The sequence below is a fragment of the Phragmites australis genome, chromosome 13 (assembly GCF_958298935.1).
Source record: "Phragmites australis chromosome 13, lpPhrAust1.1, whole genome shotgun sequence".
In the NCBI taxonomy this organism is placed as follows: Eukaryota; Viridiplantae; Streptophyta; class Magnoliopsida; order Poales; family Poaceae; genus Phragmites; species Phragmites australis.
Genome location: NC_084933.1, coordinates 684,340 through 701,423, shown reverse-complemented (window position 1 = coordinate 701,423; position 17,084 = coordinate 684,340). Strand labels below are relative to the sequence as shown.

Below are 17,084 nucleotides of genomic sequence, written 5' to 3'. Positions count from 1 at the left end.
TGGACGGTTTAAAAGTTCAGGGTTATCCGGATAAACTGATAGTTCGAGGGAGTAAAATAAACTTATTTATATACTTTATTCATAAAGAAATATATACATCTCAGAAAATACTATATATAAAAATTATAATGTGATTATATACTTTATTTATAAAGAAATATACATATCTCATATATATATTCTTGCTCTTTGGGGGTTTCTTCAGATTCAGCTATTCAGGTACGTACGTACTTGCATCCATGAATATATTATATAGTCGATCAGGCACTCGAAACTGTACGTGCCACTGACAAAGTAGTCCAGGGCAGTTAACCAAATTATCGTGTGGCCAGCTGCTAACTAAATAGCATGGTGGCCCCCTGCGTTTGATTACATCCCAAAGGAAAGAATATATATATGCTGCCGTGTGTACGCCACTTGCATTCTTTTAATGAGAAGTTTTATTAACACTTATAGTCATATCATACAAGGTACAAAAATTTATTCTAAACTTCTCTATAAAAATGCACATAACTAAAAAAAGAAAAAGAAAACAAGAACAAAACTAAAACAAAGGAGAACATGTCTTCAATAAGTTGACTGTGGTGGAGCTTCAATGCGAATATTAGAGTATCATTCAAATCGGGTAAAGAGCTCCCTGACCGCTCGCTCTAAATGTACACATCTAGATGTAATAAACTGACGATATTCTTGCTGTTGCATCACCGATCACATACGGAGCAAATATATATAAGTAAAAATAATCTGTAAAGGAGAAACATGTGTTTCTTTTGTTAAAGGTCATATCGTTTCTGCATAATTATAGTGACACAATGAGAGGTCATCGCCACCAGAATATTAGCTATCAAATTTCTATTAAGATCATGTAGCCAATTTCTAAATATATTTGGTACACTTCGTGGTTTGTAAGTATTTGTTGCCACATGAACTATAAACCATATGGAACGAGCGAAGCGACGCTAAAGAAGAGATGCTCAATAGTCTCTGGTTTGTGACAAAAGTAGCACTTCTAATTGTCATGCTATTTTCTTTTAGTTAGATTATCCTTTGTTAGAGCGTATATACTTGCTTGGCCCATTTATATATCGAGTAGATCGTAAAGGAAGTCAGCAAATGGCCCAAAAATGTTTTTCTGTTCTAATATATACAAGTACTCTGCCAACTTCAACCAAAGAAGCTGTTAGAAATATTATTTGGAGCTCACAGAGACTTGGTATTTCCTACGAATTGAAGATCCTACAACTATAATCAATGTTTAATGGTAAAAGCATAAATTGTCTTGAAGTAGATTTTTTTAATGTTTTAGTCTTAGGCTTATATAGTCGCCACTTGACAACGATACAATGGCCATATATTATGGATTTCTAACATATGTTATACATTTGACGGCATATTAACTTATATTGAGCTAGTGATCACCTAAAAGTGAGACAATTAGGTTTTATAACAGAGGAATGCATGGGATTACCTTCACATTCTTGTTCAGAATTGTTTCTAGATGAATTATCTCATGATAAGATTGTAAGGTCAAATATCTTGATTGAATTGTCTTAATGGATGAGTTCCAATGCTTATTGGGTAAATCTTTTTAGAAAGTGTTGAATGTATGATCTCGTGGAATGTGCACTGAACCATGGTGATATATTGTTTTATGTTTGTTGATATCCTTTTGTTTAGCTGAAGTTTACAGAAGACAGAGTTCGAGCGTCAACAGTGTTAGGTTATTTTCATCTTTAAAATCATATCGCATTTGAAATGTATCGTAGTTACAATGCCATATGCAGAAGCTTGCGAGGCCTGCAACCATTAACAAGTTTCAGCAATAGCAGCAAACAAACACTCTGCTCTTTTGCAATAGAGAATGGTGCTACCGACACACTGACATGTGTAGTACCTTTAATTTATGCCATAACGTTATAGTCTTGATTCTATTGTTATGCATAGTATATGAAACTTAGGAAAGTTTTCCTACTTCTGCGGGAATTGAACTGATTTTGGGGACTGCCAAATTCTTGTTCTCCAAACCTGCCTTTAAGGTAATTTAAACATAGTTCCTTTACACATGCTGCAAAAAACCCGAAAAGAAAAATATTTGCATGTTCTTCAGCATGAAAATATTTCCAGGCCAACTCTGTTCTACCATTTATACACTAAAGTAAGGTCCCAACCTCCCAGGTAAACTACAGCTGCTAGATAGCTAGAAACAGCATATGTTCTATGCTTGAGGGATGGCTGGATTCTCTACATCGCCGGCGACGGCATTACGGTTCCTGCCGTCGGCAGCTGAAGGCTGGCTGGAGGGTTGACCGGACGCCGGAGCCTGCTGCTGCGCTGAGCGCGCCCTGCGACCACGACGGGCGTTGGTCGGAGGCGCCACCCGCCTTATCCTCCATTGTAGTATCCCAACGATGATGGAGTTCCCGGTCATCCCCACGCCGAACCCGGCAAAGGTGGCCAGGATGATGGATATCACGGCCTGCAAATGGAGCTGCAATTTTTTTTTGCAAAAGATCACTGATTCAGAACACATCCAACGTTGTGTTGCTCAGAAGTTGTTCATAAGTTCAGAAGAAAAACCGAGTGAGGTATGTTTGAGTTGTGCTTACATATCTGTAGAACAGATGAGTGAAGAACACAACGAAGAGGAACTGAACTGCTGCATAGATCCAAACGTATCTTCTTGCCACTGCAATGTTAAATATGAATCAGGGAGCTATACAACCAAATCAAGCATCCGATTGCTTGCATGCTGTGTACTGAATGTCATACCCATGCTAGTTGTGGTCACTGAGGAGAAGAGGCCCAGGATACACGAGAAGGGTAGCGATATCGCCAATGCAGCAATACCGTTATGGGCAACCTGTCATACACCAGACACAAAATTTTAGCAATCCATACATTTGTTAATGATTGCACCGCAGTGGCAAGAACAAGTGAGGAGTACCAATAATTGTTCCAAGAAGCAGAAGTAGGCCAGAATGCTTATGATTACAAGAATTGGTGTTCCACGCCACAATCTGAGTAACAAAAAGGATGAATCATACGTCAAATCCGGGCAAGCTTGCGAATTTTGGGTGGTTGTTAGCATACCAGAAGCAGACATTGGCCTAATTCCAGGAGAAAATCTTACCTTTATCACCATGTGTGATGATGATCAACTCAAAGTAGGTAATCAACTATTATATTGTGTCCCTCTGAAGTGGTGGTAGTGGTGCAGGCGTTATCTCCATATAAACGCTAACGACGCAGGTGGCAGCATCCTACCAGGGAGTGCTCAAGTAAAACTAGAACAGATTTAAGTAGTTCTAGATGCGTAATCCTGCTGTCTTACTCATAATTATAAAATATTACTCCATGAGAACAGAAAGTGTTGCGTGATCGCCTTATAAATGATGCTCTACACTTGTCAAATTTGGCATTAGTAAATTACTCCCTATCCTGCCACTCTCGGACATTCGCAAAGGTTTTATTCTTCACACAACAGAGTACGAAGGATGACGGTGAGAGCATCAATTGTTAACAAGTTACCTGTACCGATCGTATCTTGATCTGTTGCCACCGTTGCTGACACGGTTCATCTCTCGCTGCGTGCTCTGAACACGTAGCAGGGTGACGGGGAGGTTCTGGACCTCCTGCTTGCACACCTCACAGTTCCTGTTTCCCTTGATGCTGAACCACTTCACGGCACAGTCCTTGTGAGCTAGAGCAAGCTCACCCTTGCAGAAGCACTCCAGTTTCAGGGTGTCACTCCCTTCAGACAGCTCAACCATGCAGATCCGGCACACTGCCTCTTCCTCTGGTATGTCCTCGCCATTGTCTTCGCCAATCCCTGAATGAAGGAGCTAGGCGATACACTGATTAGGGCCACTCAGAATTCAAACAACAAACTCTGTAAGTAATTCAGTAGTAGTAGGATACAAAACTTAATAACAGATATTGGGCAGTACCCACCTGATTCAGTAGGGACTATGTCTGGAACGACATTGCTTGCGGCTGGGACTCGCGGTGTCGAAGGAACTATGCGGTACATGCCACCTAATGAGTCCATCCTCTTGAAGCTCTTTGCATTGGATTTCTTCATGGTCATGGGGAGGGACTGCGAGCGGCATATGTGAAGTGCTTTTTCCTGCCACCAATGCAAGTCAGATAAGACAAACTACTGAGCTATGAAGATATGATAATCTCTATGACAAACTTACAAGAGTGAAATGAAATTCTTACAGTGGTAGAACTAGTTGATGATTTATCCACTTGGTGTGACAGAGCATCCACCCCTGAAACATCATCCAACGGGAGCGACGAAGTCCTGGAAATCCTAGAATTGAAAAACTTGGAGAAGGATGCCTCATATCCCTTGACTGATGACTTGAAGCTTCCTACAGGCAAGAGGCTCTTGACTGTCCGCCTCAACATAAACGACGGCGAGCGTTGCGGCCTTGGGGGAGCACTGCTCCTGATGGAGGAAGAACCAGGTGCGATGGGGATGCTTGGCCCTCTGTTGGTGTTAGAGCCAGGAGCTGGGTTGATGTCTGCTTCTGTTGGTGTCGGTGTCAGGAGATGATCAGGCAAGCTTGCTGCCGGGATGTCAATCGAGAGATGCGGCCGCTGTCGTTGATCAGATGCAGCAGGGTTCTGCATTGAAATAGTAGTTGCAGTAGTCTCCTACAAAAGAAGAAGATTCAGAGAAGTTTTCAGTCTTTGTTGCAGTCGCATAGCACATTCAGGGTTAAACATGCAACCAGTAATCAGAATTATGCTGAACAAAAAGGTGCATGTAGCAACACATGCGTTTCGATGACAAAAACGATGTAGATTCAGGATAATATAGAAAGTCTCAATATATTGGGAAGCCAAATAATCTCCGAGTGCGAGCGTGTAGCATCATCATCTATGTTACTCATATTGCCAGGGTACATACACCAAGCGGGACATGTTACTCATATTGCCTTTTAGTGCCTAAGAAATTCCATTCCACAAATGATGCGATGCAGTTGCGGGACGCAACAGACATGCCAAAGAAATGATACCCCTTTTTTCCGGTTCAATTAGAGTCACCAGTTTGATGTTATGAGGGATATCAGTGAGGATTCTGCTCTGTAGGCACAAGTAACCATATCAGATTACTGGACCATCTGAGAGGAGAGACTGCCCAAACTCACAGCACAGATGGGAACAATTCACAACACCTGATTTCACAAGACAAGAAGCAAGAAACGCATGCACGGCAATCTCCGGTAATTAGCACTAGATCCGACATCAACAACCACATGCTCCGACTGACTTTACTGAACACCACCTGCTCTGCCATACATGAAGAACACATGTATGCAGAGGGAGTGCAAGATGAGATTGGTCAGCAGAAGAGGAGAAATTAGCTCTGGAAAGAGGAGGCGACGGAGATGGGCATGCATCACCTGCTCCCCGTGCGGCGGATTCTCCATGGCGGGCGATCAGACCAAGCAACTCTCGGACTGAAGATCTTTTCTTTCCTGTTCCTCTTCTTGCTAGTGGTTGGGAATTGGAAGGGGAATGATATAATGATACGATTCGATCGTAGCAAGCAGTGCTAGTGCTGGTGGTAGAAGAAGATGGTTGGCGTTCTCACTGGATTCATTGGGAGCGGTGTGTAGTGGGCGATGATGTGATTGGAGGCGATGCGACGGAGCCATAAATAGGGAGGGAGATGGGCAGTGCGGCGGTGGAGGCGAGCGACAGGGTGAGAGAGATGGGCAGTGCGGTGGAGAAAGAGTGCAGCGCAGTCCTCCGGTTTCCTTGGAATCGTTCCATATTTCCATGTCCTTCGAGCATCTTATATGCACTCTAATCACATCGAGGTCATTCCAGCACTGGTGGACAAAGAGCAGCAGCAGTAATAGAAGAAGAGGAACCGCGGCAAGGTTGCCCCTGTCCCGGCATTAGGGGAGGTTGACACTGCGTGATGTTGATTACTGGCTCAAGTTCAAGTTGTCAGCCACTATTCTTCATCATGACATGCTTGTCGATCTGTTCTGTTACCACTCAGATGTTGTTTTCCACTTTATCATCCTCTAGGCTGTGTTGAAGACGTCGCTATGTTTGTGCTTTTGCTGCTAAGCTATGTACCTGCTACTCACCATACTGGGATATCAACCATGCCTCGGTGCTTAGGATAGCTCCCTCAGGTGGCTGTCCCACCAGTGTAACCTCAATATGTCTGCGAACCGATGCTAGTCAAGTTGTTTTACTCATCAGCTATGTCGCAACATAATTGTAACATATTATGTTGAAATGTTCGCGGCTTTAATGCAGCGGCCAAAAGATAAGCATCCGGAACCTGGTTACCTCGCACGGGGCAACTATTGTTTGCCTCCAGAAAATAAAGATCCACTCTTGGAATAATCAGCTCATCTTAGAGACCCTTGGCCTAGATTTCTCTGACAATTTTGCTGAGCTTCCTGCCTAGGGTACTAGCGGGGGAATTCTCCTTGCATGTAACCACAACTTCTTCACTCTAACAGAACAGCACCAGACAGACCATGTCATCTCAGGTACTATTACAATGTTGGCTGACAACAATGCTTGGTCCCTTACCATAGTCTACGACCCTCAATCCGATCAAGAAAAGATTGAGTTTATGCAAGAGCTTACTCTCCTAAAAAACTTGATGGGGCTGGAATGGCTAATTGTGGGGGATTTTAACCTCATATGCAGCGCCGCTGATAAGAACAACTCTAAGCTAAACTTGCTAATGATGCATCATTTCAGAAAGCTGATCGATGACCTTCAGCTTAGAGATTTAGACCTTCATGGTCGCAATTTTCACTTGGAGCAACGAGCAAGTACGATCAATTCAGACGAGGATTGACAATATGCTGGCCAGCCCAGAGTGGGAGCTCCACTTCCCTGTGTCGTACCTGCAAGCCCTTTCCTCCAATGAATCAGACCACGTAACACTCTTCTTGGCTGAGAAGACCTTACGCCCAGCAGAGTCTGTCTTTCATTTTGAGTCCTTTTGGGTAAACATACCCGGTTTCGTTAAGATAGTTCAAGAGGCCTGGGCTCAGTCGGTGTTGGTCTCTGATGCAATTCTGAGATTCCATGTGAAGTTAAACCGGACAGCCAAGGTGTTAAAGAGATGGAGAAAAATATAGGGGACCTTAAGCTAAGAATGACAATTGCACGTGAGGTAATTCTTATACTGGACTCAGCGCAGAAAGCTTGTATGCTCTTTGAAGATGAGATGAAGCTAAAGAAGAGCCTAAAAAAGAAGCTTATGGGCCTAGAGGCTTTGGAGAAGAGCAGGACCAGATAACACTCTAGATAGGTTCACATAAAAAAAATCGGATGCAAACACAAAAAAAAAATCATATTAAGGCAAATGCTCATAGATGAAAGAAATACATTCAGGCCCTTCGCTCAGGTGACAGAGTGGCTATAACACACGAAGACAAAAAGGCCGTGCTACATGATCACTTTGTAAATCACCTGGGCACCAACAAACCTAGGCTTTTAGCCTTCGACTGGATAGCTCTAGGCTAGCAACAGAGAGATTTGTCCGAACTGGAGTCACTGTTTAGTGAGCAAGAACTTCTCGACACAATAAATTTGATTCACCCTGAAAGGGCCCCAGGCCTTGATGGGTATATTGGCCTCTTTTATAAGAAATACTGGAATATAATTAAAGAAGACCTTGTGGATGCTGCCAATGTGTTCTCCAATATGGGTTCTGACAAGCTGCATCTAGTGAACACTAAAATGTGATTCTCCTACCCAAAAAACTCGCGCCAACTTTGGTTAAAGACTACCGCCCCATCAATCTCATTAGTAGTCTATCTAAGATCATAACTAAGATGCTCGCCAATAGATTAGCATTGTGCCTTGATGTCCTGGTATCGAGAGCCCAAAGCGCTTTTATTAAGAAGCGCTCAATCCATGACAACTACCTGTATGTGAAGAATGTGATTAAGGAACTGCACAGAAGAAAACACCTGGCATTGTTTATTAAGTTGGATATATCGAAGGCCTTTGATTTAGTGACTTGGCCTTACTTGATCGCCCCATCAGTCTTATTAGTAGTCTATTTAAGATCATAATTAAGATGCTTGCCAACAGATTAGCACCGTGCCTTGATCTCCTGGTATCGAGAACCCAAAGCGCTTTTATAAAGAAGCGCTCAATCCATGACAACTACATGTATGTGAAGAATGTGATTAAGGAACTACACACAAGAAAACACCTGGAATTGTTTGTTAAGTTGGATATATCGAAGTCCTTTGATTCGGTGAGTTGGCCTTACTTGATCGAAGTATTACAAAACTTTGGTTTTGGGAGGCAGTGGACAAACTGGATCTCGGTAATTCTTACTACATCATCATCAAGGATCATGCTAAATGGAGTCATGGGACCCTCGATCACCCACGCGCATGGCCTACACCAAGGAGATCATTTATCGCTGATGCTCTTTATTTTGGCTATTGACCCTCTACAACGGATGATCGCCAAAGTGGCGCATCTCCAGATTCTCAGACCCCTTCTGCCGGGCCAAGCAAAGCTCAAACGTTCGCTATATGCTGATGATGCCACGCTCTTTGCGAATCTAGATAAAAAATGAGCTAGAAGCTTTGCTGCAGATCCTAGATGCCTTCAGAAGATACTTTGACCTTGTGACAAACCTAAGCAAAATAGAGATCTACCCTATCCAAAGCCAATAACTCCCTCTGGACAATATTCTACAAGGCTTCCCTGGCAAAGTAGAGGCTTTCCCGTGCAAGTATCTTGGCCTTCCAATCCATACAAGAAAGCTTAAAAGAGTCGACGTCCAGCCTCTTCTTGACAAAATAAGTTATAAACTGTAAGGTTGGCAAGGAAAGTTCTTCCCCCATTGAAGGCCATGAAACTTTGGTCAAATCCGTGCTGTTAGCGCAACCAACGTATCATCTAACGGTCTTGCCTCTCCAAAAATGGCTTTCAAAGAAAATTGACCGTTTGAGGCATAGCTTTCTTTGGCGAGGGGAAGCTCCAGACCATATCCTAGGGGGGGCATTGTCTTGTTAATTGAGCAACAGCCACCAAGCCAAAGGAATTAGGAGGCTTAGGAATCCAGGAATTGCACAATTTTTCAAGGGCCCTCAGATTACGTTGGCTTTGGTATGAGTGGCAAGATGAAGATAAACCTTGGAAGGGTCTTCCAGTGCCTTGCAATCAAGGAGACAGAGAGCTTTTTCATGCGTCAACCATAGTAGCTATTAGTGATGGTGAAAAGGCCAGCTTTTGGCAGTCAAGTTGGCTCCAGGGACAAGCCCGAAGAAACATCGTGCCACTCATTTATGCAATTATCTAGAAGGAAAAATTTTACAGTCAAGGATGGCCTTACTGATCACCGATGGATTGATTACATCGAGCCCGTTGAGACAAAGAAGAACTTAACCAAATTGTGAGCTTGTGGGCACAATTTGGAGACGTGATGCTACAGCTAGGTATAAAAGACACCTTAACCTGGAGATGGACGACAAATGGCAAATACTCCGCCCGAAGTGCATACAAAATTCAATTTGTGGGGCTAACAAGAAGCACAACATGCAGCAAGTACAGAAAGCAAGAACCAAACAAAAATGCAAACTTTTCTCATGGATTCTCCTGCAAAATAAAATTCTTACCTTAGATAATTTGGCGAAAAGAGGTTGGCCCTGGAATCAAATATGCTCTCTATGTGATCAAGAAGATGAAACCCCAATACATCTGTGCAAAGATTGTATTTTCACAAAGGAAGTTTGGTTGGTTATCTCTCAAAGACTAACTCTAACCGGAATGCCGTCGTTCTCTCAGTTCCAAACTCTGAGCGGTTGGTGGAAGGCAGCATCAAACAAATTTGATAAGCAATTGAGACAAGATTTTAACAGTGTGGTCATAACCTTTTGGTGGAATGTTTGGAAGGAGAGAAATCGTAGAACTTTCCAAAACAAATCAACAGATGCTCTCCAAGTAGCTCAGAAAATGTCAGACCAACTCGAAGAGTTTCACATGGATATGTTTTTGTGTTGAGGTGTAGGTTTCAAGTTGATCCTGGGCGCATGACAGTAGCTACCTTTTGAGCGGAATTTCTCTCAGGGCAATGCGCTTTTATTTCGCTTCAGTAGGAATCCCTTCAGGCCCTGTAGTTGCAGTTTTAGCTAAGCTTTCTGGCCTTTGTAGGTAGCGCCCTGTTGTTTCCTGTTTTTTCTTTTGTTCTCCTTCTTCTCCAAACTCTTTTTTCCTTCTAGTCTAATAAAATCGGCAGAATTCCTACCGCCGTTTCGGGAAAAAAGTTTCCACTGTACTGTACATGAGTTGTGTTGGAAAAAGAAATAAAGATTCTGTATGCATGTCACTTTCTTTTTCCATTGTGTACATGAGTTGTATAAGCTTAATTTTGGTGTACAACTGATTATATAGTATTGTCTACAATGTCAACCTCGTTTAGTTTTGACCATGCTACACATCAAGAGGACAAGTGTCCAACACAAGTATATATCAAGTCCTTGTTTTGTGTACAATGTCAACCTCATTGACTACCGTACCTGGACAGGTCATGATGAGTAGCTACGGTATGCATTATATATACATGGTTAGCATATTTAGTTGGAAGTTCCATGGGGATGACACATAGGATTGTGACGTGCTGCAATGATCTATGGAGATCCTATGACACGTATGAGCCGATAATTTAACGTTTGGACGGCCAAGACTATCGGAGCTGAACAAGTATTTATCAACAGCCACATGTGAAAACAAATTCACTGAAATCAGCAGCCCATCTGGAATTCAAATCAAAACATGTGCATGGTATCTGTTTGCATTGAGAAGGTTTGAGATGTGGACTATTGGTATTAGGGAGCTCATACCATCAAATATCGGTTGGTAGTAGATATTTTCAAGATCACGGTCTCACCGCGCGACCAGGGCGGGGCTCGGGTGACCAGTCCCCTAGTCGCAAAAGGAGACCTTACGACTAGCCTTTACTGGTAGCAGGTCAGGGACTCACCAACAAGTCGAATCATATTTAATGACATCCACTTGAGTTTTTTTTCTTCCCCAGACACTTCCTTTCGGCGAGTAAGGTCATGTGCAGGCGTGGTGTGCAGTTGAAGGGATCAGTGATGTCCTAAGAGGGAGGTGAATTAGGATACCTAAATCTAATCGGCTCCAAAAACTTTACAGGATAAACCTATGTCAATTTCTATCAAAATATGCTCTAGATTCATCTAGTGTGTCTACTCTACCGTTCAAAAGGTTTGCAACCTATAGCCAATCCTAGCAAACTACTCTAGGATGATAAATATGCAAATGTAGATTGCAAGTAAGTAAATGTGGAAATGTTAATAAGATTGAGAGAGCAAACTTGGCATAATAAATTTTTATCCTGTGGTATCGATAATATAAACGTCACCCCTACTCTACGTTGGATTATGCTTCTTTCATTGTCAACAATCTTCAAAAATCTTATATCATGTAAATCGAACTTGCTTTGCTCATCAAAATTCTCCTCCTTTGTCAATAATCTTAAAAAAACTACAAACACATGTTAAACTCAAGGATAAACGTTAGAGCACACATAAGAGATCTTCATAAATCATGATCTAATAAGATGATATCAATTGTAGAAATCCAATAGAAAGGAATGATACCAACTATAGGGCAAATAAGAATAAACGTAGGTATGCATGCCAATTATAATGATGCAATTGAAATGTGCAATGTGGATATCAATTGAAATGAAAATACATGGATCACAATTCAAGAAAATCACATAATATAGTTTAAATTCCCCATATGTGTGTGTATACATATCATGAGATTGAAACATATGCATAACTAGACAATATAAAGAGATAGAAAGTTTAAGCCATATCATGCATGGAGATAGCTTAAATGTACGAATGAATTAACAATTATACAAATTTACGAATAAGCATTACATACCTCCTGGGACTTGTAGATTACTCTATGAGACTGCAAAAGATACCACTTGCAACACATGTTAGTCTCAAGATCGTAACCCATACGATATTCTTCCCATAAATGCATGTATACAAGTGTTGAATACTTGTGAGAGACATGCACTTGTCATTGATAACAATGGAGAATTTTTCATATAGATTGAACTTATACCACATAAAGTATACCAAGAATAAATATTCCATGTAAATAACCTATAACTAACAAATCATGTAGGTTTCTCATGGGTTAGAAAGAAACACAAGCAACCTACCATTGCAAGAAAATAAAATATGCATATGCAATTCTAGACAAGAAAAAAGTACTAGATGTAAAACACAATGTATAAACAAATCTTTCACTACCAATACCTCTTTTACCTTTGGCTAGGAAATTTGGGTGTATGATGATCAAGGTTTTCATCAATACGTCTAATCTTGTACACTTGACTTCTTTGCTTGAACTTTCACTTCATCTTGTGCGTCAAGTCTCCAAATTTCCAAAGCTGACCCGTGGACTTTAAGTCTTCTTTAGAACTCAAATCGATTGAGGCCTCTTCATGTTAGTGATGACTTCCTTAGGCACCCAAATAGGTTAGTTCCAACCCGGATCCTTTCTCCCAACCATGTATGCATCTATTTTTCTATTGCCTTTCTTCTTGAGTTTGTGGTGGTTGCTTTTGGTTTTGATCTTGTAGTTAGGCTTGGAGTAGAAGTTGGGGGTCTTGTTTGAGAAGTTCATTATCTTCGTTTTCTCCTTGATTTTCTTCTTGACTTCCTTGCATTAGAAAGACTTATTGCTTTTTTATGACACTTGAAGCATGTCATGATGGACCCCTCTGCAAGCTTTTCATCATGTTATCATAGTTATCTTGATGAGGTTAGACATGATTATTTCCCTTCAATCTTGCTAAGTTCTTCTTCAGCTTCTTCATTTCTTATTTGAGCTCATCATTCTCTTGTACAATGAGATCATTACAAGATTTAAAAAATATTCTCAACATATGTCTCATTACAAAGAGGTGAGCTAGATAGATCAATCAAATCATCACAAGAAGTGAAAGCATCTACCTTAAGATTAAAATCACACAGAGAGAGAGAGAGATAAATTGCTTCAAAGGGCCATAGGTTGAGATTCAATGCCCTCAAGTTTTTCCTTAAGCTCTTTATGATCCTTTTAGTAATTTAAATTTGATCAATAATTATTTATAATTGAAAATAAAAAAATGAATATCATTAAGAGCATTGAATTTCTTAAGTTTTTTAGCTTGTTTCTTTAAGGCACTTTGTTGCTCATTGATAAGAAGTTCTTCTTGAGATAGTGAATCCTCATAGGATTTATCATCACTTATATCAGTTTTCATACCTTTGACCATAAGATACTTGTGTGATAATGACTTGCGTGATGACGACCTTGAGAAAGAGTTTCTCATGAAGGAGCGGATAGTGAAGCTCTAATCACTTGAGCATAAATCTTCATCTTCACTCACCCATCTTTCTATACTTACAAATTCTTTGCCTCTTCCCTTTGTCTCCCTCTTGTTCTTGGTCTTCTTCTCTTTCTTGATATGATCAATTGTGTTGACCAAGTCTTTCATGGAGATTGGATGACAAATCTTGGTGTTGATTCTCTTGAGGTCCTTATCCAATATTGAGATGAGCTTGGTGATCTTGGGATCCATTTCTTCATCACTTGAGGTGATTTGCTCATCTTCTTCATCGTTCTCTTAATCTCGATCATCACTATCTTCGCTTGAGCTTGACTCTTACTCTAGCATTCTCATCTTCTCTTTCATGTGTGGGCAATAAGCTTTCTTGCTTGTGAGGGCAAGGCTCTTGATGCCTAATGAGAAGGGAGCTTCAACCTCCATATTCATGGTTATCTCATGGATGGTGATATTACCAAGAACTTGACTTAGAGTCATATTTTTAATGTCGTTATTGTCGTAGCTGATGGAGACTATCAATTTGTACTTTGGAAGTAGAGCTTAAAATATTCTTCTCACCACTTAATCATCTCCAATTGGCATCAAATCTAGCCCATTGATGTCATTGATAAGAATATTCAAGCGTGACTACATGTCATTAGCATTTTCATGGGCAAGTTATTTAGCTATTGAGCTTAGAGACTAGCACATGGTATTTTTTATTATGCACATCCTTTGTGTCATCATGTATTTCAATGAGGTTAGTCCAGATATCATGAACATTGGTGAGAGAATATACTCGATCAAATACATCAACACATAGAGATGATAAAATGATACTCTTTGCCATTGCATCGAATTGCCTTTCCTTGATTGTGCGATGTTTCTTCATCCTGTTCTCGGTGACTCTCCAAATATCTAAACCTTAGCTTTAGAAAACAAGTCTTAAAATTTTCTAATGGGGAAATGAGTGCTGTCAAAACGTAGAGCAATATCGATATTTATCCATACCCTGGATGTCACAACTTACTAATGAAGCCTAACCAATCCAATTGAAACCACAACTCAAATGCCACTTGGATTGACATATCCTTGTGAAAAGTTTGAGCCTCAGCTTTGATACCAACTATAGGGATCGATGGCATCCTAAAATAGGTGAATTAGGAAACCCAAATCTAATTGACTCTAAAAACTTCACAAGATAAACCTATAGCAATTTCTATCTAAATGTGCTCTAGATTCATCTAGTGTGTCTACTCTACTGTTCAAAAGGTTTACAACCTATAGCCAATCCTAACAAACCACTCTATGAACATAAATATGTAAAGGTAGATTGCATGAAAGTCAATATGGAAACGTAAATAAGATAGAGAATGCAAACTCGGCATAAGAGATTTTTATCACATGGTATCAATGGCATAAACACCACCCCTAGTTCACGTTGGAGTAGCCACCAAGGCTATTGCACCTGGACGGTACCCGGTCATGATCCTTGAGCCACTTAGGCCTCAAGTAGGTTGAGCCACCAAGCTACCAAGGCGAGGTCTCACCACAAGCCTCTCTTCCAGTCACTTACCATCATCTTTACTTTGGAGCTTGAGTCACCAAGGCAAGGGTCTCTGCGTCCTCGTACAAGCTTCTTGCTGCCTCTCCACACCAAATCGGAGGGTCAGCAAGCTTGTGCCACCAAGGCCCAAGGTGTCGGCGAGTCACCAAGACTACAAGGTGCTGACGTACCACTTGATAAAAACTAGGATCACTCCTTGATCCCCTCTCTAGGTAGCAACACCTAGTAACACATCTCTCTAGGCCTAATAGCACTAATCACTCTCCTAATCTTATGCTTAATGGCCTTGGATGATTACTTTTAGCACTTTGGTGGCTTGGATGTGTTCTCAAGTGTCTATGAGCTTCCCTAGACTCCTGCACACTGAAATGGCAGAGTGGGGAGTATTTATAGCCTCAAACCTGCACACTAGCCGTTGCTCCAATGGTCAAAAAAGACTGTGAACATCGGATGAATCGACGTCAATAACAATACGAACACCGAACTATCTGATGTGTACAATAGTATAAAGTAGCCGTTAGAACCCCACTCAAACTCATTGTGAACACCGGATGTTCCGGTGTTACCTTCACCTCCATCATTGGACTATCTGGTGTGTAGATTTGAGCCAATCAAGCCACTTCTATTACAATGTTCATTGTCTAGCGTGTAGATCTTCAGCACACCGGACCATCCGACGTGTACAACCACGCTAAACTAGCCGTCGAGACCTTCTCCTGGAAAATGCTCCGGTGCAACCATCCGTCGTGTACACCTCCGAGCATCGGACCATCCGGTGTGTAAATCTTCGATCTTCAACAGTCCTATAGAAAAATGATCTGGCATGTATATCCTCTCTAAGCACCAGACGATCCGGTGTGTACAAATCTTCTACACTAAAATATTCCTCCTGAAAAATGTTCCGGTGTGCACATCTTGCTGAGCACTGAACCATCCGGTGTAGTCTTCATTTTCTCCTCTAAGCTGAAAAATATTCCGGTGTGTATAACTTTCAGAGCACCGGACCATCCGGTTTTAAACAACTTTTCTGAACTTGTTTAATTCAAACTTTCTTGAGTTCAGTTTCGTTGCCTTCTTCATGTATTGTATTCATGAGACCTACTAAATCATATACTTAACAAAGATGTTAGTCCTATTAACTATGTCGTAATTAATCATCAAAATCACATACATGCCCTAAAAGGGCCATGTTTGCTACAACAGTGACCCGTCCCACAGCATTTAATGCTACGGGATAGTCTCGCAGGCGAGCGTGACGGCGTTCAGTGGATGGGACAAGGCATGCAGGATGATCAGAGAAGTATGGGCGTGACTATCCATCGCCATGATAGGCTAGAGCTCATTGGCTTCGTCAGGTATAAGTCTGCTATAGAGTTTAGCACGGTCTGTTTGTATGTACACCTTTCCCCTAGTATATAAAGGGGAGGACCCGACTTGTAAAGACATGGAACATATTCTGTAACAAGTTTATCCAATCCATAAGAAAATACACAAGACGTAGGGATATTATCTCACGAGAGGCCTGAACCTGGATAAATTCCTCATGTTCATGAGTCCATTCGATCCGACCCCAAGAAACATAAATCAACGTGCCCATCGTCCGGTACACCCCAGATTCATTGTTAGGGATCATCCACCGACAGTTGGTGCGCCAGAAGGGGGCGTGTTTTTTTGCGTTTTCTTCATATTTGGAGACTATGGTTGGGCTACCCACGTCCGGGTCCATGACGGTTACGGAGTCCCATTTCGAGGACCCCAGTTGTCGTGAGGTTTTTTGGCAAGGGGTATGAACCAGACGAGCCCAATGTTCTCTAAGCATAAGACACCGAGTCGGGGTCCGATGATTCTGAGATCGAACCAGAGGTGAGCCCAAAGGTCGAAGGCCAAGAGGGAAACTAGCCCGGTGCCAGGTATGGAGGTGGCCCTATATTGCCCCAGCAACTACAACACCACCTGGAGGATTGCTCGCCAGAGGTTGAGACCTTAGCAGCGGTATCTTCAAGGTTGTCATGCCGCATGTGGAACACGAGCGCCGAGGGCTCCCCCCTTATGATGTTTCACCACTCTGCGGTCAGCGGTTTGACTACGAGGCCATGACCCCGGCACAGTACCTGCAGACTGCACACATACAACTTAGAC

The 17,084-nt window shown here is 41.7% G+C and overlaps 1 protein-coding gene across 1 annotated transcript; it reads right to left on the bottom strand.

Moving 5' to 3' along the window:
• Positions 1 to 1,989: 1,989 nt before the first annotated feature.
• On the bottom strand, positions 1,990 to 5,729 carry LOC133889344 (uncharacterized). The gene is made up of 8 exons (XM_062329867.1): positions 5,415 to 5,729; positions 4,222 to 4,662; positions 3,952 to 4,126; positions 3,529 to 3,829; positions 2,945 to 3,017; positions 2,770 to 2,860; positions 2,607 to 2,686; positions 1,990 to 2,488 (listed from the first exon to the last, which is right to left on the bottom strand). Exons 1-8 carry the CDS (start codon positions 5,439 to 5,441, stop codon positions 2,216 to 2,218), a joined length of 1,461 nt encoding a protein of 486 aa, XP_062185851.1. The 5' UTR covers positions 5,442 to 5,729; the 3' UTR covers positions 1,990 to 2,215.
• Positions 5,730 to 17,084: the final 11,355 nt, after the last annotated feature.

What these genes read in the sequence shown, in the direction of transcription:
- LOC133889344 (XM_062329867.1), bottom strand. Translation starts at nt 5,441, where the DNA reads ATGGAGAATCCGCCGCACGGGGAGCAG. An exon ending in TCAAGATACGATCGGTACAG is followed by an intron (nt 3,018 to 3,528) that starts GTAACTTGTTAA and finishes TTTGTTACTCAG; the next exon opens with ATTGTGGCGTGGAACACCAA. An exon ending in AGTGACCACAACTAGCATGG is followed by an intron (nt 2,687 to 2,769) that starts GTATGACATTCA and finishes TTAACATTGCAG; the next exon opens with TGGCAAGAAGATACGTTTGG.